The sequence below is a fragment of the Gymnoscopelus microlampas genome (assembly GCF_963454915.1).
Source record: "Gymnoscopelus microlampas genome assembly, chromosome: 14".
In the NCBI taxonomy this organism is placed as follows: domain Eukaryota; kingdom Metazoa; phylum Chordata; class Actinopteri; order Myctophiformes; family Myctophidae; genus Gymnoscopelus; species Gymnoscopelus microlampas.
In genome coordinates, this window is record NC_139951.1 from 41,604,051 (window position 1) to 41,628,046 (window position 23,996).

The 23,996-nt window shown below is 41.4% G+C and overlaps 1 protein-coding gene across 1 annotated transcript in view; it reads left to right on the forward strand.

Annotated features, from left to right (window-relative positions):
• polr3e (polymerase (RNA) III (DNA directed) polypeptide E) overlaps nucleotides 1–23,996 on the forward strand; it is a 30,651-nt gene that overhangs the window by 2,369 nt on the left and 4,286 nt on the right. The window contains exons 5-19 of the mRNA XM_084078571.1: nucleotides 1,341–1,456; nucleotides 1,903–1,985; nucleotides 2,207–2,314; nucleotides 2,976–3,025; nucleotides 3,143–3,262; nucleotides 4,036–4,121; nucleotides 4,832–4,876; nucleotides 5,111–5,202; nucleotides 5,552–5,672; nucleotides 6,265–6,346; nucleotides 6,475–6,534; nucleotides 7,275–7,432; nucleotides 7,991–8,055; nucleotides 8,939–9,456; nucleotides 23,259–23,336. Of these exons, the coding sequence (XP_083934697.1) occupies nucleotides 1,341–1,456; nucleotides 1,903–1,985; nucleotides 2,207–2,314; nucleotides 2,976–3,025; nucleotides 3,143–3,262; nucleotides 4,036–4,121; nucleotides 4,832–4,876; nucleotides 5,111–5,202; nucleotides 5,552–5,672; nucleotides 6,265–6,346; nucleotides 6,475–6,534; nucleotides 7,275–7,432; nucleotides 7,991–8,055; nucleotides 8,939–9,456; nucleotides 23,259–23,336 (1,782 nt within the window). The remainder of the gene's footprint in view (nucleotides 1–1,340; nucleotides 1,457–1,902; nucleotides 1,986–2,206; nucleotides 2,315–2,975; nucleotides 3,026–3,142; nucleotides 3,263–4,035; nucleotides 4,122–4,831; nucleotides 4,877–5,110; nucleotides 5,203–5,551; nucleotides 5,673–6,264; nucleotides 6,347–6,474; nucleotides 6,535–7,274; nucleotides 7,433–7,990; nucleotides 8,056–8,938; nucleotides 9,457–23,258; nucleotides 23,337–23,996) is intronic.

The window sequence follows — 23,996 nt, forward strand, 5'->3', positions numbered from 1 at the left end:
AACCCCACCTGCCTCCCCTTAATCCCAAAACACACATTACCAATTAATCCCAAAATACACAAGGCTGAAAGGTTTGATTGATTGAATACTTTATTTGCCAGAAATGTAAACAGCACGAGGTACAGTCATACATTTGGGCTAAAAGAATGACCCAAAAAAGTCCTGGGGACTTGTTTCCATTGTGGTCCTATGTATTCAAGGTTGGCCAGAAAACAGCGGGGGTCAAATTGGGGTAGCGCTCTTACTGTGAGCGTGTTTTGTTTGGCTGTAGTTGGACCTCACAGGAGACGTTGGGAGTAGGGACGTGCATGACTGATCAAAATCAAATTAGAAAAATACACTTGAAGATTTTCTTTGAATATCACTGAAGCCAGTAATGGACTGCTTAGTCTTCAAATGTGTGTGCATTGTTGCTCAGTTTGCGTTTCACATAACTTTAGTGTTAGTTTAACACAGAACTTCTCAGACTTGCAAATCTCGCATGAATGTGCTTAAAATGCACAAATAAATAAATATAAATAAAATATTGTAGTCCATTCATTTTTAGCCAATGAGAATGCGGTTGAGAGGGAAAAGGGGGCTTGGGGTTGCATATTTTCCACTCAGAGAACCTATCATCCGGTTGTGTGTAGTGATTATGATGAAAATGAAGATGCTGGTGTGTTTGACTGAGGGAAGAATACCACTATGTAGTATTTCGTAGTATTATAGTACCGCAATAAAGCAGATGGGTCGCAGAATGTTTATCCATTTTAGTCAAATATTTGCCTATTATGACGTGCCCAGAATAGGGATGCTGTAGTTCATATGGTTAAATCACTATTTGATGATAAGGTAATGCGAAAGATGGTGAAACGCATCAGTGAAGTGAGGGTGCTCAGCTGGACAATTTTAATTGTTTTTGAAGGGATCACTGTCGACCCTTGCCACTGTGAGCCCTGCTGATGTTGTCTGATGGTTATTTTGGACTATTTTAGGCTTTACCCCTGACCAGGCCTCCCCTTTCACACATGTCCATCCACACAATCTCTGCTACTGATGTTGTTGAAGCAGAATGAGACTGTGCTAGAGGTTTGGGTTGTGTAGTTACCTTACCAACTCCACATATTGGTGAGGTATCTTAAATAGTTGATGTATAATTTGATCATCCAAAATAGACTCAAAATTACTCTTTTAGCACATAAATGAACACAAAAAAAGTGGATTCTGACAATATATAACAAATGCAGAAACCGGTTCTGCATTTCTTTAAATAAAAAATGTCAACTTCAAGTTGATTTTTCTATTTGAATTAGTAAGAATTTCTTATGTGTGACTGTTGTCATGTACCATTTGTGCAGGTTGAATTGGAGATGGCCATCAACACATCGAGCCCCAACTACTGCCGCAGCAAAGGAGAACAGATCTCTCTCAATGTGGACGGTACCACCTACGATGAGTCCAACACCTACTCTGTGTACGTTTGCTGTGAGAGAGACACGCTGCACTCACACTGTTAAGAAATACATCTCCGTGCCACTGTTCAGCTGGCTGGATTTACAATGTTGTAAAGCAGTGGTTCACAAACCTTTTTAGCTCGAGACCCAAAAGAGAAATGTGATGTCTCCCCGGGACATAAACTAGTGAAAATAGCCGATCTACAAGCTCACAATGTGTTGCATTATGTTTTTTTAATAGAATTTCTTTGAAATGTCTTTCTTTTTTTCAAATGAAATTAGTTTTTTATTCATGTACATTTGGGATTTTGTTGTGGATTTAAAAACAAAATCCCCATAAAATCTAATATTAATAAATGGACTATTTACCTGCGACCCTTAAAAATTGGTCCGGAACCCACAAATGGGCCCGACCCACTGTTTTGGAAACAGTGTTGTAATGGAATGAATTTTTGTTTCCCTGCAGGAAGATGATGGACAAACAGACGTTCTGCTCCATTCAGGCCACCACCAACACCTCCAGATATGCAGCTGCAGTCTTCCGCAAAGGTACACTACATCTGTTGTAAACACGGTCAAGAAAGAGCCATAACATACAGTTAAACATCATTCATTTATCTGTCCTGTTTGTTATCGATGCATTTTGAAGTGACATTTCAGCAATGTTATATATATATATCCTGTCATGCTGCTTCACAAATCGGATTCAGATTTAAAATATTTCAGGCATGAGATTTAAATTTTGCTTTATTCCATGCTGATGTGAACAGGGGAGCTCCACATCACACCTCTGCAGGGAATCCTTCAGATGAGACCCAGCTTCTCCTACCTGGACAAGGCTGACAGCAAGCACAGGGAGAGGGAGGCCGCCAACAAAGGTGGGTTTGTTCACGTCATCACTGTCTGTTGAGATCGTCGTAGATCAGTGGTTCTCAACCAGTGGTCCGGGGACCAACAGTGGTCCTTGAGGGGGTTCCAGGTGGTCCCCAGCTAAATGATGGCGAGTTGGTAACCAAACAGACCCTTATAGATCTTTAACTCTGGAGCGTAAAATGAAACCACATTACCCAAGTCTACACAATTAGAGAATGTAGAAGAATTGTTATTTTGATCAACGTTTGCCTGTTATCTCTCCTATGATACCACATCAATACGGCATGGAATTGTGGACAAAATCTTATCTAACGGCAACAAAATATTCAATACGTTTTTGGTCTGAGAGGCTAAATCTCATCAAATGGTGGTCCGAAATGCCGAATAAATAATGGACCTTCAAGTTTGAAAACCACTGTCGTAGATAGATGGATTTGTGGAGCATAGATTTCCCGGTAACCGTCTTCCATGGCGTCATCTCGCCACTCCGACTAGTGGCTTCCGCGTGCGGTTAGGGTTAGGGTGAGGGTTAGGTATAGGGTTCGTTAACGTCGGAAAGCCGACATGTCGGAAAGCCGCCATGTAACCAGATTTCCCGAGCCAGCATTTCAACATAGACTTGTTTTTTTTTTAAACATTTATTCTTTGTTTTGACCCCTTCTCTAGGTGGAGACTCGTCTCAGGATGAGGCCGAGGATGAAGTCAAAGCCATTACTGTAGGATTTTAAACACATAACATCCACACATACATTTACACACTGTATTTAAGCCTCTATAGTGACTATACACGTCTACCTTGGTCCCTCATCCTTCTCCCTCCGTTCTCTCTCCAGGTGAGGTTCTCTCGTCCCGAGTCGGAGCAAGCCAGACAGAGGAGGACCCAGTCCTACGAGTTCCTCCAGAAGAAGCAAGCAGAGGAACCCTGGGCTCACCTGCGCTACCATGGTGTCAGGGTAACTTAGACGTATTTATACTCCTGTTCACGACTGATTGTATGTACATATATAGTACATCATAAAGGGGCCTTTAGGGAATGTACTCACTTTGCTGAATTTCCATACTCAAGTCATAATAGATTATTTATGCGATTTAATGATGGTAAAATGAGGTAAAGTACAAAGTGATAAAAACAATTTCTTTCTGAATCTAGTTTGACACCTCGAAATTGTTTAAAGGGATAGTTCACCCCTAAAATGCCTATTTTTCTATCGATTAGTCACCCCATGGAGACTGGAATTCATGGATATTTTTTTGTTGCATTCCTAAGCCAATAATTTGATGACCGGCAGCGGTTCTGGTAGGAGACACAAAGAGTCTCCTTTGTCTCTCCTACCGGAACCGCTGCCTACCGGTCCGCTGGTCAAATGATTGGCTTCGGAACAAAAAAAAAAAAAGAAATCCAGTCTCCATGGGGTGAATAATTGATTGAAAAATATTTTTTGGGGTGAACTATCCCTTTTTTGTTTATCCAGCAGTCCAAAAACATAACTTTAAATGTTATAATATGGAAGAAAGAAAAGTATTCATAGTTGCTAATAGCTCATATTAAGATGTTTACATCATACCTCACTAAACCGAATATTAAATTAGGCTAAAATTGTATTAATTTTCTGTCAAATTGATGATTGGATTAATTGTATACATGGTTGTTAGGAGTGGTATTTTAGTATGGGGTGGTCCTATCTATCCTATCTATCCTATCTCAGCTGTCATGGTTGTGTTTCAGGACGGGCGGTCGGAGCATGAGAGACAGTATCTGTTCTGTCAGTCCATGGACGCCGCAGAGAACTCTGAGCTGGTCCAAACGCCAAAGTAAGTACAAAGACAGTCATTCTGAATGTCACATGCCAGGCTTTAACCACATTCAACCTGGTATTCCCTATTTTGGGCATAAGATTAGTGGGCATTGATTAGAGGTGAAATTGTTCAAACATGTTCGCTGTGAGAAAATGTGTTTTTCTGTTCATTAAAGAGCTGGAAACACTACAGCAATGAAATGTTGATAGATAGATAGATCGATACTTTATTAATCCCGAAGGAAATGTGTTCTGTTCAACAGCTCCAGTTGCAATACATTCATACATATTGTCAATAAAAAGAAGCATGATGAACATATAAAATACATTACACCAATGGAAATAGAATGCAGTAAAAAACTATAAGTTATAAGAAGTTAAAATTCCTACACACTATAACTACAATATAAGTAGTGTGCTTGATTTTACAGTCTAATGGCCCTTGGGATGAAGGAGTTCCCAAATCTGTGCGTAAAGTGTGCAGTGGGTGGCTGACATCCATAATGGATAATGCCTTAGCCAAAGTCCTCTTCTCTGCCATTGGCACCACAGAGTCGAGCTAGTCCCTATCACCTCGCCAGCCCGCCTAATCAGTCTGTCCAGTCTGACTGTGTCCCTATGCCACCTTCTGCAAAATGGTGTGTCTATTAACACACCAAATTGTGCTTCTCTCTCTCTCTCTCCCTCCCTCCCCATTTCTGATCCATTTCTCTTGGCTTTCCACAGGGAGTATCTGGCAGTGCTTATGCCTCCGGTGGCAGAGGAGAAAGTGTAAGTATTCCTTATTCCTGTTGGGATTATATAAACATTTTCAGCCTAGCGTTCCCTTTCGAACTAGCGGGTCTACAAGCTCACAAGGCGTCGCATCACGGCGTGTTGTGAGCTTGTTGATCAGCTATTTTCACTGTGCGACGCCATCGTCGTACGACAAAGTATGAACTAGGGCGAGATATGAGATGAATGGAGCCTTTATCCCTGCTGTTCCTTCTTTACGTGGTGTTCCAGGGTGGTGCCTGTTGGACCCAGCAACGTCTTCTCCATGGCTCAGCTCCGAACACTACCACTGGCAGACCAAGTCAAGAGGCTCATGAAGAATGGTATGGCATCGATGTGATGTACTGTAAATTATATGGAAATGCCAATAGAACAGCAACCGTAGAAGTTAATTTACAAACACTTTATTTAATATTTTAAGTGTAGCAACAGAGTAAAACTAAATCGCATAATTGAAGTTATCAAGGTTTCTTAAACATAATAGTTTGACATTTAGGATGCTGACCAATTCAGTTTAGACTGGATTAGTCTGGCAGAATCCCTGAATTTGTTGATAAATATATGCTAAAAACAATCAAAAAAGTAATGGATAGAATAATCGCTAAGAAAATAATGGATATTTGGCAGCCCTAGTCATTTGCTAATTACGTTGTCATGTTTTCTGGTGTCTAGTCAAAGTGATGCCGTTCGCCAACCTCATGGGTCTGCTGGCCTCGGGCACCGACTCCACCTCAGTACTGCGCTGCATCCAGCAGGTGGCACTGCTGGTTCAGGGAAACTGGGTGGTGAAGAGGTGAGACCAAGCACACACACAGTCCAACACAGTGACAGAGCATCTTCTCACATTCACAAAAAGAACATGAATGTGACTTTTTTTAATTATTTTTTTTACAGATTAAGAATGTGTGGATTATAAGAAAACTGTTGAAGTTATACCAATTTTGAATGTTATTTAACCTCATATCTAGAAGCTGAGAAAAATCCTGTTAAAGATCTGTGGTATCTCCCACAGTGTTGCATTGGTGAATTGGAAAGTGGTTGCACTTTATTTTCATGACGTAACGCGCACGTCGCTTAACACCTAGGTCACACAATGAACATTTTATATTCATCTAGGCTCATTCCTATGTTAATCCTATGTTAATTCATGCTGGTGTGACAACTGGCGGTCGGCAGCCTTTGTTAACTTTGTTGAGGTGTGAATTTAAAGTTGTTTTAAATATATGCATATGCGTGCTCCAAAAAGGTTTTTGCACGGTGTGCACACAGAGGATGAAACATAAAAGGGAAACGGCAAATAACTACACAACTGTTAGGATGTTTGTAGTTGAACATTATTGTCATAAATGATGGCTTAGTAAGCTTGTTTATGTTTTTGTCCTCAGTGATGTGCTATATCCTAAAAATACCTGCAGTCCACACAGCGGGGTGCCTGCTGAAGTTCTGTGTCGAGGCCGGGATTTTGTGGTGAGCCTGACATATAAAAACTAAGGGTGCATTTGATTCCATTAAGACATTCTCAGAGTTAAATTAACCCTCAGGATTTGACGTAGTAGCCTGTGTTAAGTGACTGTGTGTCTCTTTCCTGTCCTTAGATGTGGAGGTTCACTCTGGAACGATCTGTAATGAGGAAGGAGATCGCTGCCGTTATCAAAGTAAGAATGGATTAAAATAACTCTACACAATGGTCTCTTGAAAGGTTGTTCAACCTGACGAGCCACTGGTTATGTTTCCAGTCCAATTGCCCCAAAAAAAGGGGGGCGGAAGCCTTTTCTATGCTTATACCTAAATGACCTGCAATTAATTGGGCAGATGTGAATAATTACCCTTCCCTTCCTGTAAAACTGCTATCTAACACTCCTAGCAAGAGCTAAAAGTTGTACTGCAGAGCTAAAACAGAAAGCTGTACTAGTTGTATTGTATTAACCTACTCTACCATACAGATTGGTTAAAATAACATTTTAGTCACACACACAAAAGTTGTGGGTTGCAGCTGTAAAACCCTTGGTTAACCTTTGTGATAACAGTACTGACACTGAAAGTAGCTGTGCAGCAGGTGTATTGAGATGCATCACCCTTAGCGGGGAAATGCTCAGTACTTGTAGCTCTGACAGCCCCAATGAGGCTTAGGCCTGTCACGATCCTGAAATTTTACTGAAATAATTGCGATTAACGATTTAATTGCATCTGTCGTTGAACGTATGAATACAAATTACATTTCTGTTTGGCTTTTAGGCTTCGTAAACAAAAGGTGCACAGGGCAGGTATAACAAATAACTTACTTGAAACACTTAACCTCAGGCTGACTTCCATGTAACCACGAGACAGCAGTGTCACTCAGATACATATGTTACAGTAACCACAACGACTTCCTTCCGCTGTGTGTCTCGCTCAGCTCCCTCCCGAGGACGTGAAGGAGTTCCTGGAGCATATGGCGGTGCCTCGCGTCAACCGGGGATGGGAGTTCCTGTTGCCTAGCGACGTGGAGTTCATCAAGAAGCACCCGGATGTGGCCCACAGGCAGCACATGCTGTGGCTGGGAATCCAGAGCAAGTAGGTTAAAGCGGCACTATGTAATGCAATGACTTCATGTAATTTATCAATGAATAAAATAAAGTTTTTTCCAGTCTGTATGGTATGTTTATGCAATATAACTTTTACAATTGGGGTGGTTGTATTTAGTCTCCCTGCTAGTCATGTCTCACATAGACACAGCTTCTGACACAAATTTTGACCTGATGCAAGATTCAATTTATCAAATTTATTTTTGTAGAGCGCAAGAGTTTGGGAACCCCTGGAGTAGTGTGACCTAATAAGACTGACCCTGGCACAGACCAGCATGTGTGTTTATATGTTAGGAAGCATCATGGCAGAGAGCTATTCTATCTGTGGAGAATGGATTTGATGTTTATCTGGTATCCGAGTTTCTTCGAAGCACTAAATCGTTTTTCTTTGCACTCTACTTGACTTGTGACTTTACCCTGTCCCTTGGTTGACTAGGGATCTTGCACTTGTAAGTCGCTCTAGTCTGCTACAGTAAATGTCAAATTTGTACGTTGGGAACGAGCAACGTTAATCTCTACAAATGTTAATTATTTTGTCTCTCCTCAGGTTGGAAAAGGTCTTTAATATCTCAAAAGAGGACTTCATGCCAAAGCATGCTGCACCACAGCCAGGTATAAATTGAGCCATAACTTGTGACCGGTGCATTTTTAATGTAGGCTGCCAGAGATTCTGTAAAAACCTCCATGGATCAGGGTTTTGCCTGCAGGCTGTTAGGCTTTGCTGCCAGTGCTCTATAATGTGCCCGCTCAATTCTGAGCTCCATGTCACTAGGATAGTCGAGCACGCTTTTCAACAAGTTATTCAGGAAACCTACCATATCAGTTCCCACTTTGTCTTCTTGTATTCTGTAAATCCTTAATCTTTGTGCTCGACTCTCTTGGTCTTATTAACCTGGCTTCCAGATTAGCTTAGTGCTGCGTTAGCTGCTTGACTATCGTTGATGTTGATTAGAATGCAATCTCCCATTTCATCAACTCTCACCTCTGCCTCGTCTAATCTGTAATATGCTCTCTAAAGTTCTTTCTTAATGTCGTAGAGCCATACCCTGTTGTCTCTTGAAATGCTTTTGCAGGCTAAAGTCGCCATCTTCACCATGTGGTACATGTGTGACAGTTGCATTTTTCTGCCTGACCTTGATTCAGAATTATTTTCTATCACGCCCGTGCTTGTCTTACTTCTTGTCTTACTTCCTCCATTATTAAGAGAGATAGTCAATAGGACTGATTGAACAAGTTTTAGGGGCTATTTTACAAAGCTGTCAGGGAGCTTGATCGTAAAGCTGTCCCCCATTTGAGGGCGGAACTCATTTTGCAGAGTTCAGATTCTCCTCCAAGTAGAGTGATAACATTCAGAGTAGAGTGATAGGTCATCAAATTATTGGCTTAGGAATGCGACAAAAAACAAAAAATATTCATGAATTCAAGTCTCCATGGGGTGACTAATCGATAGGAAAACAAGTAATTTGTCTGTTTTGCATCCCCCCGCCCCTCACAGATCCTTTATACATCAGCGGGGAGCAGCGTCTGAAGGCGGCCCACGAGCACGCGCGGGAAAACCAGCCGTCCCTCCAAAAGGACCTAAACGCCAAAAGACAGGGCGGCGCCGACGGCAGGCCGGCGGTAGGCGAATTCCACGTCAAACAGGAACCAGTCAGTGACGGCGAGGGCGAACTCATGGACACCTCCTCCCCCTCCCCTTCCTCCGCCTCCTCCTCCTCCTTCCTCAACGGAGGAGGAGCGCTCAACGGTTACCCCAGCTCCATCTCGCCCGCCTCCTTCGACCGCACCAACGGGAACGGGGGGAGCCCCATCACCTCCCCGCCCCCCGAACTGCTGGACTTTGTGTCCAAGACTTTTAGGAAGCACGTGGTGCTGACGCTGTGCGAGCTGAAGAGGCTGTTCAACCTGCACCTGGCCTCCATGCAGCCGGGACACGGCCAGTTCCACTCCGTCTCCGACCGGCTGCTGCAGGACACCGTGCTGCTCAGCCAGTGCCGACAGATCCTGGTGCCTGTGAGTATATATGACAGTCTGTCTTAACTCTCTCAGTGCCACACAACGAGATATCCCGAGTTTTTTCTGAATGCCCTCAGTGCCCAGAACGAAAAATCCAGTTTAAAATTATTATTTTTTAATTATTATTATTTTTTTATTTTTTGAAAAAAAAATTCAGAACCCAAGATATCATTATCTGAAGATGTGCAGCTCCATCCACTCCTTGTTTTTTTTACTTTGAAAAAAAATTGCTGGCACAGTATGAACATATTTTTTTATTTCATTGGCACTGAGAGAGTTAATCATATTTTTGTGTTCTTTTGTAAATTAATGCCCTACTTCAGGGGCCTTCAACAGGGGGTCCGGGACCCCTAGGGGGTCCTCAGAGTTACTACAGGGGGTCTGCCAAATTATTGTGTGATATGATGTATTTTCTTTTTTACATTAACCACTTCAACCCTAGCATCCCTTTTCTGAGAACTTTAGCCAAAAATAGCAGATCTACAAGCTCACACTGCGAGGCGTTGTGAGCTTGTAGATCGGCTATTTTTGGCAAAGAGTTATAGGTGTAGAGGGGAAAAAAAGAGCAGCAAAAGTTTTTCTGAAACACAATTTTATACAATACAGAGGGGGTCCCTGCTTCATCTCTCTCTCAGCTAGGGGTCGGTCCTTGGCCTGAACCATAGAGTTAAAAATAATAGAGAGGGCACCCGAAATCTCCTCCCATCCACTTGCATTGAGTTGCTCACCCAGCGCATGGGCCTAAATCACCCCTTCTTCCGGGTTGTGAAATGTGGTGGGCGAGGCCTATTTTGGGCCCAATACGTCACTTCTGTGACGCAAAACCAATGGGCTCGTGCGTCGAGCCCATTGGTCGAAACCGTTTTCGCTCGTTCATGTTGAGGCCCCTAAGCTGCAGTACCATGAATGGCCAGCATGTCCATTTGGCGTCAATGAAACCACTGGGTTCTGGGGGCTTGGCCTGAACACGTTGAAGACCCCTGCCCTACTTGATACTACAGTGTCACGCAAAAGTATCAAAAGTAGCACATCTGCAAGCTCGAAATGCGCCGCGAAGCGACGCGTTTTGAGCTTGTGGATCTGCTTCTTTTCCATTTTATTCCGGAAAGTTTTGGACATATGAGACTGTGTTGGGCGTTGGCACACTTTCAACCTGGCGTCCCTATTTTAGGCATGTCATTATGGGCCAACATTTCCAAAAATAGCAATGCGATGCGTTGTGCTATCTTTGCCGCATGACAGTAGTATGAAGTATAAAAGTAAAAAAAACAAAAACAGATAGGCTTAGCTGCAAAATGTTATGTCTGACCCAGGGAGTCTCTCGCAAATCATTTTCTACCATCATTCAGGTGTCAATCCCCACTTGTCATGGGTTTATATTGTACTTATAATCTTCAACCAGTGGAGAGATGACAATGCATGACTGGGAGAAATTACAAAGTCTCGCACTGTAGTCTGAAAACTCAACCGCAAACCCCTCTGGCGTCTCACATTTTATTTTATAATGCAATTTGAATGGGTGTCCCGGCCGACTTTAGAGGATTAAGTCTCCACCTCGTCCCACCAGCACTCCTTGTTTCATTGTGTCTGTACTTATTTACCTATTTAGGTGGATGGCAGTTATGTGGTTCAGATAGATTTATGTTCACTGTCGGGTGGAAACTTGCATGTCCAAAACCTTTCCCTTTATAGTGAAAATAGCAGATCTACAAGCTCACGGCGTGTTGCATTGCCGCGCCGCGTTGTGAGCTTGTGCAACACTTGTATGATGAAGTAGGGCATTCATTTACAAAAAAAAAACATAAAAAGTTGGAATATGAAGAAGGTGTCTGCCTGACGGTCGGCAACGATATGTTATTTAGATAAAAGTATCTGTCTGCAATGTATGTCCATAAATGAATGTTTATTTAGATTGCATGTTATTTAAAACGGATGCTAGGTGTGATGTTTACCTTATTTCCTAGCACACATTTGTTTTCTTAGCACTCTTGTTTACTTGACCACTTCCCCAGATGCTGGGCTGGCTGACTCAGCGTTCATGCGTCTGTCATTAGAGCTTCCTCTAAATGTCTTAAATTGTAAAATTCCCTAAATTGGTCCCAAACTGGGAGTTTAATCTGCAGATGTCATGTGTTTGAGACTTTAGCTGGCAAATTCACCAGGGTTCACCAAACTCTTGTCTTTTCTTTTGTACAAAACATGTTAAGTTGCAGTGGATTCTCTTAGGGATGTCACGATTACAAATTGACTATTAATTGTCACACAAATAATTGCGATTTAATTGTGTTTTGACATCGAACATTATGAATAAAACACTTTTGTTTTTGTCTAAAGGCTTTGTAATCAAATATTGCACAGGGCAGATATTTAATAATTTTACACTGAACATTTTTCAACATGGAAACGATTATGATGATTATGCTAAATAATTGCAATTATCTCAAATAATTGCGATTAGGCCATTATGTAATAATTGTGACCGGCCTAGATCCCACACTCCTCCCTGTTCTGGTGGTCGTTGTTGTATTCTGTGTTGTGCAATTTGTGCATTCCCTTGCAATGGAAGAACTTGTGAAAAGCCATTGATTGTGGCGTGGTGTCCGGAGGGCTCCTGCTGTTTTATGATAGGACATATCACCTGTTGGCATGTAATACTACCATTGTGGCACTTCACATGCTTCAGCTGTAATTAGATATCCGGGCCTCATGGTACGATATAGTAGTAACTTTATCTTGGACCTTCACTTAATATAGATTCAGATAAATGGGCTTCTCTTTGGAAACACGTTGAATGGAATGTTCTTCTGTTTCAGTGAATGAGAGTGGTATTGATAACAGTGGCCTTTGTTTGAATTCGAGGACCCCGGCTCGTCTCCCGTCCAGCTGAAATTACCTTCATAGACGGGGGGATGTTATCTCTCTCTCTGCTGCGGGGCAAGCCGGCCTTGAACCCTAACTATCGGCTTTCACAAACAGAATAACGACATTAACGGTCTCTTGGCTTTGTGATGGCTATACTTCTTGGCAAGCAGTAAAGCCCGAGTTACACTTGGTTGCGCGCAGGTGTGGCACTGAGGAAGAATGTAGGCCTGATAGCCATTGTTTTGGTACAGCCTGTCTTTGTTTTGGTTCAGCTAGGGCTGTCACGATTACAAATTTAAGTTGACGATTTATTGTCACTCAAATAATTGCGATTAACGATTTTAATTGTGTGTTTGGCGTTGAACATTGTAAAAAAAGCAGAAATGGCAGATCTACAAGCTTACAACGCGTCACAAAGTGACGCGTTGTAAGCTTGTAGATCTGCTATTTCTGCTTTTTTTTATTATTTGAAAATGTGTAAAAATCTTTCAACATGGAAATGATTATGACGATATGCAAAAATAATGCAAAAATAATTGCGATTATCTCAAATAATTGCGATTAGACGATTGTGATGTAATCATTGTGACAGGCCTAGGTTCAGTGTGTCCTTATAGCAGACAGCTAGTATAACTATGGTCTGATCCCTGTGTGCTCGTTGGCAGAACTACCGTACCACCGACATGAGTGTTATTGTACATTAAAACATAACCATCATCATCACCACCTAGAATATTGTCTTGATCTCCTCTCGATTGATCCAGAATTCCACGACAGTTCTTGGTGACGTGACACCTGCACGAAACTAAGTGAAGCTTAAAGTGCAGTGAGGCAGTGCAGACCAGACCTTGCATTCTCGGGTTTCGAACCCGGCGCTGCCTGCTGTGTTAATGTATTATGTCAGACCGTGTGGGCGGCGTACCTGGTTGTGCTCTCTCTGATTGGATGGCAGGGTCTTAGTCTTGATTTGATTTGATTTGATTTATTTGCACAACATTTTTTGTATACATTTACAAGACATGTTAGTTATTTCCGAGGGAAACATTACGTGATAGTTGTTGTGCCGGTGAGGTAAGAAACCCTGAGGGGCTTATGTGAGAACCTCACCGTTTACATTACATATAATAAGAGTTATTTAATATTAAAAATAAAGACAGAAAAAGCAAAAAACAAAATGAAAATATAAAAGTATATACCTATGAGAAAGGGTATAGGACATTGATAAAAAAAATAAAAAATAAAAGTACAAGACTGAGCAGAAGAGACAGAACAAAACAAAACAACAAAAAGTATTGAACAAAGCAAAAACAATTATGCTGTTACATATTCATGTGAATAAGGATTAAAATTATTTGGAAGCTGGTCTAGTTTTCCATTTGGGTATTTAACTTACTTATTAGGCTTCTTTTATAGGTAGGTAGGGAGGATGTGGTAGCCACCAAACTGAAATGAGCGTTCCATAATGAAACTCCTTTGTACTTGATGGCGAACTGCCCCCTATTGGTGGTACATAGTGGGACATGCAGTTGGTTTGCTTGCCTAGTGGGATATGGGTGAAAGCTGGAATTTGGCTGGAAATACAATTTAAAATGATTTGGGAGGTGGGTGTATTGGTATTTAGTTTTAAATACAAATAGACATGTTTGGAGTACATTTATATTAAAGATTGTTAGTATACTGAGCGTTGAAAAAAGGGGTGAGGAAGGCTCCCGTGGACTAGAATTTGTGGCTAATCTGACAAACCTTTTTTGTAGTATAAATAATTTATGGAGACAAGAAGGATAGGTACTGGCCCATACAATATTACAGTAGGTTAGGTAAGGATATACTAGGCTGTAGTAAAGGGTTTTTAGACAGGCTCTGTTTATGAATGGGCTGATTTTTCGAATAATCCCCACTGATTTTGAGACCTTTTTTGTTACCTGGTCGATGTGTTCCTTCCAGCAGTATTTTTCGTCTATCATTATTCCCAAAAAAGGGGTGGAGGGTACTCTGCTTATTTCGATACCGTCAATACTCAGCTTAGCTTCCTCTGGGTTGAATTTCTTCCTACCAGGAAATATTATAAATTTAGTTTTTTTTATGTTTAATGACAGTTTATTAAGTTGGAACCATTTGGAGAGTATTTGCAGACCTTGATTCGCTTCGTTGATAAGTGTATTGACATTTTTGTGGGAAAGGATGACGCTTGTGTCGTCGGCAAATAAGATTGAAAATAAGGTATTTGATGCTGCAGGTAGATCATTTATGTAAATTAAAAATAGCAGTGGGCCAAGAATTGAACCTTGCGCCACTCCACATGATAGACTTGCTCTAGGTGATTCCGTATTTTTCAGTGCGACATATTGTTGTCTATTTGTAATATAGTTTTCAAGCCAATTGTGAGTAGTACCACGAAACCCATATCGGAACATTTTAGCAAGCAATATGTTATAATTGACAGTATCAAAAGCTTTCGAAAGGTCCAGGAAAAGTCCCAGTGCATATTCTTTGTTATCTAGTGCATCTGTAATTTTTTCAGTGAGGTCAAGTAGAGCCATGTACGCCGAGTGGTTTTTACGAAAGCCATATTGATGATTATAAAGTATATTATTTGAGTTTATATGCTGGAGTATTCTTTTGTAAACAAGCTTTTCTAGAATTTTTGAAAAAGATGGTAATATTGATATAGGGCGATAATTTGTAAAGTAGTTTGGATCCTCTGATTTGTAAATAGGGATGACTTTAGCTATCTTTAGGTCATTTGGTACCACTCCAGTTGACAGTGAAATTGTACATATGAAAGTTAGTGGATTTATGATAGTTGATTTTACCTCTTTAATGAGTGAAGTTCTAATTTCGTCATGACCAGCTGCTGTTGTTTTTAGCTTGTCTATGATGTCAAGTATCTCCTGTGGGGCAGGGCATTCAAAATTATTAAATACAGGGTAACAACCATCAATATAGTCCAGGGGACTTCCATTTGTACTTGCTATTTTTTTACTGAGAGAGGGACCAACATTTATAAAGAAATTATTAAATTTTTGAGCTATTTCGTGGGGGTCTGTGATGGTTTTCCCACCATCAAGGAACTGATGTGGGAACTTTGATCTAGCTTTCCTTCGGTTGAGTAACTGGTTGATGATTGTCCATGTTTCTTTAATGTTACTGGAGGATGCCTTGAATTTATCACTGTAATGCTTTTTTTTTACTGCTCGGAGGAGGTGATTAAATTTATTTCTGTATAGTTTGTATTTGACTTGGTTCTCTGGGGTTGGGTTAGTTATATACATTTTATAGAGTCTGTTTTTCTTCCTTGAGGACCTTTGCAATCCGCTTGTAAACCAGGGTTTGCAAAGCTCCTGCCTTTTAGCATTTTTCACAGTTGTTATAGGAAAACATTTGTTGAAGACATGATTAAAAGATTGAATAAAGGCTTGGTATGCACCATTTGCATCGGTTTGTGTGTAGACATTTTCCCAAGATATAGTTTCAAGTACATTTTTAAATGTTGATATATTTTTTTCATTATATTTCCGGTAGCTAAAATTTTCATCACACTGGTTATTAATTTTGTCAAGGAGGGTAAATTGAAAGATGGGGAAATGATCCGAAATGTCTGTGCACACAATACCTGCCTGGAGGACTTTATTCACTTCATTTGTTATGATGTTATCTATCAATGTAGCAGACTTGTCAGTCACTCTGGTTGGTTTGTGGATCACTGGATAAAAGTAGCTTGAATATAAGGTGTTTAGGAAATTTTGGGTAGGAGAGTGTACTTCATTTTTAAAGAGGTTAATATTATAGTCACCTTGAATATAGCACATTTTGCCTTCTTTATTTATTTGTTCTAATACGGTTACCAAGCTCTCATTGAATTTATCAATGTCTGTGTCAGGTGGTCTGTAGACACATCCAACAATGATTTTCCTACCACCATTGGGCAGAGTTATTTCTATGAAATGTGATTCTACATCATCTGAGTTTAGTGACAAGTCTGCTCTATTTATATAATCATAGTCCGTTCGGATATACATCACTAACCCACCACCAGTTCTCACATCTCTAGTTACATGTACAGAGTTATAATAGGGCAGCTCATACAAACCTTTTGTTTCGTCACTAGCCCATGTTTCAGTTAAAGCGATAACAGAGAAGTTGTGCTTAAGAGAAGATAAAAAAAGTGAGAGGGGCCCATAATTTGCATTTAGACTGCGTATATTGAGGTGGAAAGTGGTAAACAGTTGATTCTCTGCTGGCAATAATCTAGTAAGCTCCTCCAGTTGTTTCTCAGAGTAGTATTTACAGGGCTCCTTCATTTGTGGATTACAGTTTACATCAGGGTCTACACTGTGTAGTCCTGTGTTGACCACCTCCTTATTTAGTTCAAAGGGATTGAATAGCATATTTTCAAAGTTTGTACCGCAATAATTTGTATTCACATTTGACAGTAAAACAGGATCATCATCTTCAACGTCATTAAATGGAAAGAGAGTAGTACATATATGGCAGGTCCAAGAATCCCATAACCTGGATTTTAGTTTTGAAGCAGGTGAACACTTAAGGTGGAACTTATTTTTACATATACTACAGATAATAATTTGTGATTTCACAGTTTTTAAGCATTTAGGACAAGTGTTTGATTCCTTCATTGGTGTACTTATGGCTATATAGGAAAATATTAAATAAAAAATAAACACAAAATAAAAATCAGGTGGTGTCTCCACCTATATTGCGGTCATGATGGTTACTTTGGACTTGAGGTACAGTAGCTGAGGGACCAGATGGGTCGTCTCTTCTCCTTGGGGGGTGAGAGATCAGCTGGTCATACCTTAAATAGGCAATGTCACCTTTTTCCCGAGCTGCCCACATCTGAGGCAGAAGGGCCTTCCTTCTTTCCCGTACTTGGGCAGAGAAGTCCTCGTTTATATAGATACCTGTGTTTTTCAATTTCTTTGCGTTCTCTAGTACATTTGCTCTGTCTTTGAAACTGAGAAACTTTACCACGATGGGCCGTTGTCTTCTGCCGTTTGCGTCAGGCTTGCCTGCGCGATGTGCTCTCTCAATGGTCATGTGTCTGCTATCCAGCTTCAAGTTATTGGAGATCACGCTGCGGACCTTCTCCTCCGTGGTTGCCCAGGTCTCCCTCGAAGACTCCTCGATTCCATCGAAGACCAAGTTGTTCCTTCTGGATTGATTCTCGAGATAGTCTGTGGTTCTGTCAAGGATCTTCAGACTGTCGCATACTACTTTCTGGTTCTTTTCAAGCAACTCACTGTCTGTGGATAGCTTGGAAGCGATCTTCTTTAGATCATCTACTTCTTGCTGGGTAAAGTGGAGGCTGGTTTTGAGCTCATGCACGGTGTTGACTGCAGAGTCAAACCGCTCGTTGGTTGAATCCATCAGTACCCGCACCAGTTTGCTGAATGCATCAGCCTGTTTACTGAGCAGCTCCTCATAGTGCACCTTTTGCTGGGCAAGATGTTTGTCCAGCTTCTTGGCATATTCAGCCTTTTGTTGCGCCAATCCCTGGTTAATCAATTTCCTCACCACATCTAGTGTGACGGACTCCGGTTCGGTTTCTACCCCTTTGACGGCTGATTTCTTGCCGTCTTTCGCTGCGGTGGCCATCGGAGCGGTGGAAAGAGGAGGTACCGTTGGACTGGTGGTACTAGCAGCTGCTGCTGGGGGCCCGGCCTGGTGGTGTTTGCTGCTGCTGGGGTCCAGTTGGTGCTAGCTGCTGCTGGGGTCCAGGTGGTGCTAGCTGCTGGTGAGGAGGGCCCAGGTGGTGCTAGCTGCTGCTGCTGGTGGCTCGGCCTGGTGGAGCCGGCTGCTGCTGGTGGCTCGGCCTGGTGGAGCCGGCTGCTGCTGGTGGCTCGGCCTGGTGGAGCCGGCTGCTGCTGGTGGCTCGGCCTGGTGGAGCCGGCTGCTGCTGGTGGCTCGGCCTGGTGGAGCCGGCTGCTGCTGGTGGCTCGGCCTGGTGGAGCCGGCTGCTGCTGGTGGCTCGGCCTGGTGGAGCCGGCTGCTGCTGGTGGCTAGGCCTGGATGCTGCTAGCTGCTGTTGCTCCTGCAGATGGCCAGGTGGCCTGGTGCTGCTAGCTACTGCAGAGTGGCTCTGCTCTGCTCTGCTCTGCTCTGCTCTGCTCTGCTCTCTCCCATCAGTCTGCACCTAGCTTTTCCTTGATACCAGACACGTTCTCTGAGAGCCACATTTTCAAACCTGTGTTTATTTCTCGGGACGCGTTAAAGGGAGGGCTTTTCTTAACGGTGGTGCAGTGTTAAAGGAGATGTGTTGGTTCCCATTATTTCTAGTCATGCATAGCACAACCTCGCCGATAGCTTTAGCATTGAGACGTTTATCACGCTGCTGCATTTACATTACATTACATTACAGTCATTTAGCAGACGCTTTTATCCAAAGCGACTTACAATAAGTGCATTCAACATAGGTAGGGAACGAAACTACTAATCACCAGAGGTCTTAAGTGCATTTCCTGTAAAAATAAGCAACCAAGAGTATACCTAGCGCTAAGGTAAAAGTGCAATATATCAGCTATCTACTTTCATAAACACATGAGATAAAATAGCCAAATCAAATGAGCACGAGCTAATAGATCCAATACAACAATACAACAATAGTTCCTACAACTAGTTAACAACAAGTAGGCCAGGCAAAGAGGAAGGGTAGTGTTTCCTGAAGAGGTGGGTTTTCAGCCTGCGGCGAAAGATGGGCAGTGACTCTGCTGTCCTGACATCAGTGGGAAGTTCATTCCACCACTGTGGGGCCAGAACAGAACATTTTCTTAAAAAACAGTGAGGTGTCGTCGATAAGGCTTTTCAAGCGCTCTTTGAAAACAGGAAACTCGACAGTGTGGTCAAACTACAGCATATTTGTCTTTTATATGGAACAGTAATATTCTCTCTGAAATTACCGCGGTACTTTCACAACCATCACTGTGTGTAAACTCTGCACTAGATTGCCAGACCACAAGAAACTCACAGGTGGAGCCTGGCTGGTGCATTTCTGAGCAGGGATGCAAAACGCAGTGTTGCCGGATGCAGGCAGAAGTGAAGTGAAATAAAACTTGATGAAAAGCATGGTTTGCAACCAGTCCTGGAAGATGTTTTAGGGACAATGGTGTGTACTGTACATCAGTGATGTAAAGTTACTAAGTACATTTCTCTCAAGTGCTGTACTTGAGTACAATTTTGAGATATTTTAACTTTACTGGAGTATTTCACGTTGTCAGTACTTTGACTTTCTACTCCACTACATCTCAGAGGCAAATATTGTACTTTCACTCCACTACAATTATTTGAAAACTTTAGTTACTAGTTACTTTGTCGTTTTTTTATTATTATTATTACGAAACACACATTAACCACTTCAACCCTATATACATTTCGGCCATTTGAAAATCTACAAGCTCACAATGCGACGCATTGTGAGCTTGTAGATCTGCTATTTTCCAAATATTTTTCATAGAATGTATACATTTGAAAAATTGCGAAATGGGACATTCTGCATAATGAGTACTTTCTACTTTCCCTAATTTTAAGTACATTATTATACCAATACTTTCACTCAAGTAAATTTAGAATTCCGGACTTTTACTTTTGTGTAACAGAGTATTTCTACATTGCAGTATTGATACTTTTACTTAAGTAGCCGCTGTGTGTGTGTGTGTGTGTGTGTGTGTGTGTGTGTGTGTGTGTGTGTGTGTGTGTGTGTGTGTGTGTGTGTGTGTGTGTGTGTGTGTGTGTGTGTGTGTGTGTGTGTGTGTGTGTGTGTGTGTGTGTGTGTGTGTGTGTGTGTGTGTGTGTGGGCCTGGGTTACACTGTGCTCTGTGTGAACACACACCCTCCTGTTTTCCTAAAGCAAGCAGGTCTGCTGCAGTGCGGAGCTTCAAGTCTTAGTCATGTGTCTTATTAGCTCTCTTACCACTGTCTGTCTGTGTCCTGGAAGCTATAGGATGTTAAAAGGCCAAGGGGGGGGGGGGGAGGGGGGATTGACCTGATGCCATTATGCAGCACCTTATTGGCTGAGCAGACACACAGTTACGTTTGAGGAGGTTTATAAACAGTTGTCGAATCAGCTTAGGCACTACCCAGTACTACCACGACTTAAGCTTAACACTTACTATCTATGTGAAGGGTGATTATGCCCATCTGTCCATAGATCAGTGTCTATCCACTGTGTATGTCTCTCTTTAACGTGTAGGCTGGTGTGGAGTCGGTGTAGAGCAGTGGTTCTGAAACGTTTTCATGTCAAGGACCCCCACAATGATATGTATTTAGCCGCAGATCTCAAAATATTTTTTTATTAGAAGCAAAGATTTGAGTTACAAATGTTTGCTTTAAAAAAAATATATATTCAAAGATTTGCAAAAAATTTCACAATTTTTCAAAAATAGCAGATCTACAAGCTCATAGTGCGGCACCGAGCTTGTAGATCTGCTATTTTTGAATAGCCAAAGTGTAACATTTGGGTAAAATGATTGTGACGCTATATTAACTACTTTTGCTGGGGACCCCCTGGAACCCCCCAAGGACCCCTGGGGGTCCCTGGACCTCACTTTGAGAACCACTGGTGTAGAGCATGGGCCTTCAACAGGGGGTCCTCAGAGTTACTACAGGGGGCTGCCAAATCTTTGTGTAATAGGAACTTTTTTTAAACTTGTTTTTTTTTACATTAACCACTTGAACCCCAGCATCACTATTGTAGAAACAAGATATGACAAGTCATAATATAGCCGCCAGCGGCAGGCTTTTTTTGCCCCAATACAGTCTATCACAGTAGAACCGAAATAGCAGAAAATGACTACATTACCCATGAGGCATTCTGAACGTACAACGCGTCCCCCTCTACCATTAAGTTACAGTGTCCAAGTTACAATACACAAAATACACCAAAATAATACTTTTCAATGGACTACTTGGGTAGCACTGATAACATTAACCACAGTAAGGTTCATAAAGTTTGTAGATGAGATGTTTACATTGCTAGTTCAGTCACGGTGACGACGTTAGCATTAACGTTAGCCGCATGCTAACGCTAAACGTCCGTTAGCTTAGCAACACGCTAACGGCTCATATTAAGTTGGTTTGGCTAATAATCATTAATCCCAACTAATGCCAACACAGTAATGGATGTAAACGTTCACAGACATGCTTTGGACATTATTATCAGGTTGCATTATGAACCAGCAGTTACACAATACAAGTAGCAGGCCATGCTAGCAGCTAACAACATACCAAGGCGGGTGCTGTAAACGACGGCCGTCCATTGGCTAGGATGGCCGTCCATTGGCTTTAAAGTAGTGTCTCCCCATTGGCTGTGAAGTAGTGAAGGACAGCCAGGACAGCCAATAGCAAAAAAAGTGTTGAATACATGTCGGAAATCTGTCGGGTTAGAGTCAGAGTGAATACAGAGCCGCGCTTTCAGCTGGCGGCTAAAAAGAAAGAGCAATCAAAGTACAGAGACAAAAGTATTGAGGGTTTATGTGGTTAAATATCTGGAAAATACTTTAACATGAATCTACATACAAACATTTATTATGTTTTTGTCTGTTTTTTAACAAAAAAAAACAGAAGCAAAGATTTGAGTTTAAAAAATTTCAAAAGAATATATGTATTCAAAGATTTGCACTAAATAATGTTCAAGATTTTTCAAAAATAGCAGATCTACAAGCTCATAGCGTGGCACTCTGTGCCACGCTATGAGCTTGTAAAAAAAAAGATTGAATGGGTTAAGTGAAAGCTGCCCAGGATAGCCTAGTCTAATACGCTGTAATTTGGTAATAGAGATAATAGTGTTTTTAGCCTTGTGAGAATGAGAGCCTTCTCTCTTATACCTTCCCCCTGTTTCATATTAATGTATTAGTCAATCACTGGTCCAGTACAACCTGTTTCTAATGTAGACTGTACTGCGCTAAGCTCCCTGTTAGGGTTTGCTACGCTACTTATTGTGAGTAGAACAAAATAAGTCATTCACTTGTCCCTAGGACAGGGGTCTTCAACGTTTTTCAGGCCAAGGACCCCCTAGCTGAGAGCGAGATGAAGCGGGGACTCCCACTACATATTGTATAAAATTGTGTTTCAGATTAAACGTTTTTTTTAACTTGGTCTGCTCTTTTTTTTCCCCTCTACACCTAAACCTCTTTGCCAAAAATAGCCGATCTACAAGCTCACAACGCCCCGCAGTGCGAGGCGTTGTGAGCTTGTAGATCTGCTATTTTTTGCTAAAGTTCTCCTCAGAAAAGGGATGCTAGGGTTCAAGTGGTTCATGTAAAAAGAAAAAAATCATATCGCACAAAGATTTGGCGGCCCCCTGTACTAACTCTGAGGACCCTCTAGGGGTCACGGACGCCCTGTTGAAGACCCCTGCTTTAGGATTTTAATGATTCCAGTCCCTTAACGATTCCCTCTTCACAGTTCCATTTAACAATTTCCTCTATTTATAAAAAATTATAATGAAGGCCAAAATGATATTGATTTTTTTAAACAGAAATTCAATCATACATACAGTATTATTGCATACATATTATTGTTGTGGTTCTCAAAGTGAGGTACAGGGGCCTTCTGGTTACTTGGGGGGGTGGGGAGGGTTCCAAATCTGGAACGTCTGAAAGTGTACAAATGGAATGGTTCCATTTATACCCTCTCAGAGTTATGATGGTCCTTGAAGTTAAGACGTTTTAGAACCACTGGTATTGTAATTGTATAGCAGACGTGAAGTCCACACACCAGCTCTGACAGCGTGATAAAACCGGTTTCGTTAAACGGTTTCCAAAAATGTGATGATTCCTCAATGTTGGATCCGGTTCCAAATCCCAAACCCCATTACTTTTCCCATGTGGATTTCCGCAGGTGGGTCAAGGGATTAAATGTTCCAACTGTCAAGTTCTTGTGTTCTAACCTTTTGTTTATTTTTTTATATCTATTTCTCCTTCCAGTTTCCTGCTCAGACATCTCTCGCCCCTGATGAGCAGAAAGTGTTTGCTCTGTGGGAGAGTGGAGAGACCTTCGATAAGGTAAGCACCGTGGAATGACACATAACTAGGGGCACACACTATGTAACACATACATTACATATCTGTTTGGCTTTTAGCTTCTGTAAACAGAAGTTGCACAGGGTAGATATGGCAAATAACACATTTAATTACTTTATACTTAAAAACATTAATAAGCTCAAAAATTAACAAAATAAGCTCAAAACGCGTCGCGCTGCGACGCGTTTTGAGCTTATAGATCGGCTATTTCCACTATTTTTGACATTTTTTGAAAATGACATTTTTTTAACAAGGAATTGATTATGACGATTATGCAAAAATAATTGCGATTGTATAAAATAATTGCGACTAGACGATTATGTAATAATTGTGACAGGCCTACACATAACCCATTCAATACGGGAACGCATCTGTGTCATTTTAAGAATCAAAAATAGCCGATATACAAGCTCATGTGAGCTTGTAGATCTGCAATTCTTTTTTAAATCATGAAAAGTTGTCCAAATCTTTGAAAGCAAACATTTGTAACTCAATTCTGCTTTTTTTTTCATGATTTTTCAAGCTCATAGTGGGCACCAAGTGCCGCGCGATGAGCTTGTAGATCTGCTATTTTTGAATAGCCCAAAGTATAAAATAATTGTTATAGCTAAAACTAATCTAAAAAGACACAGCATGCGTTCC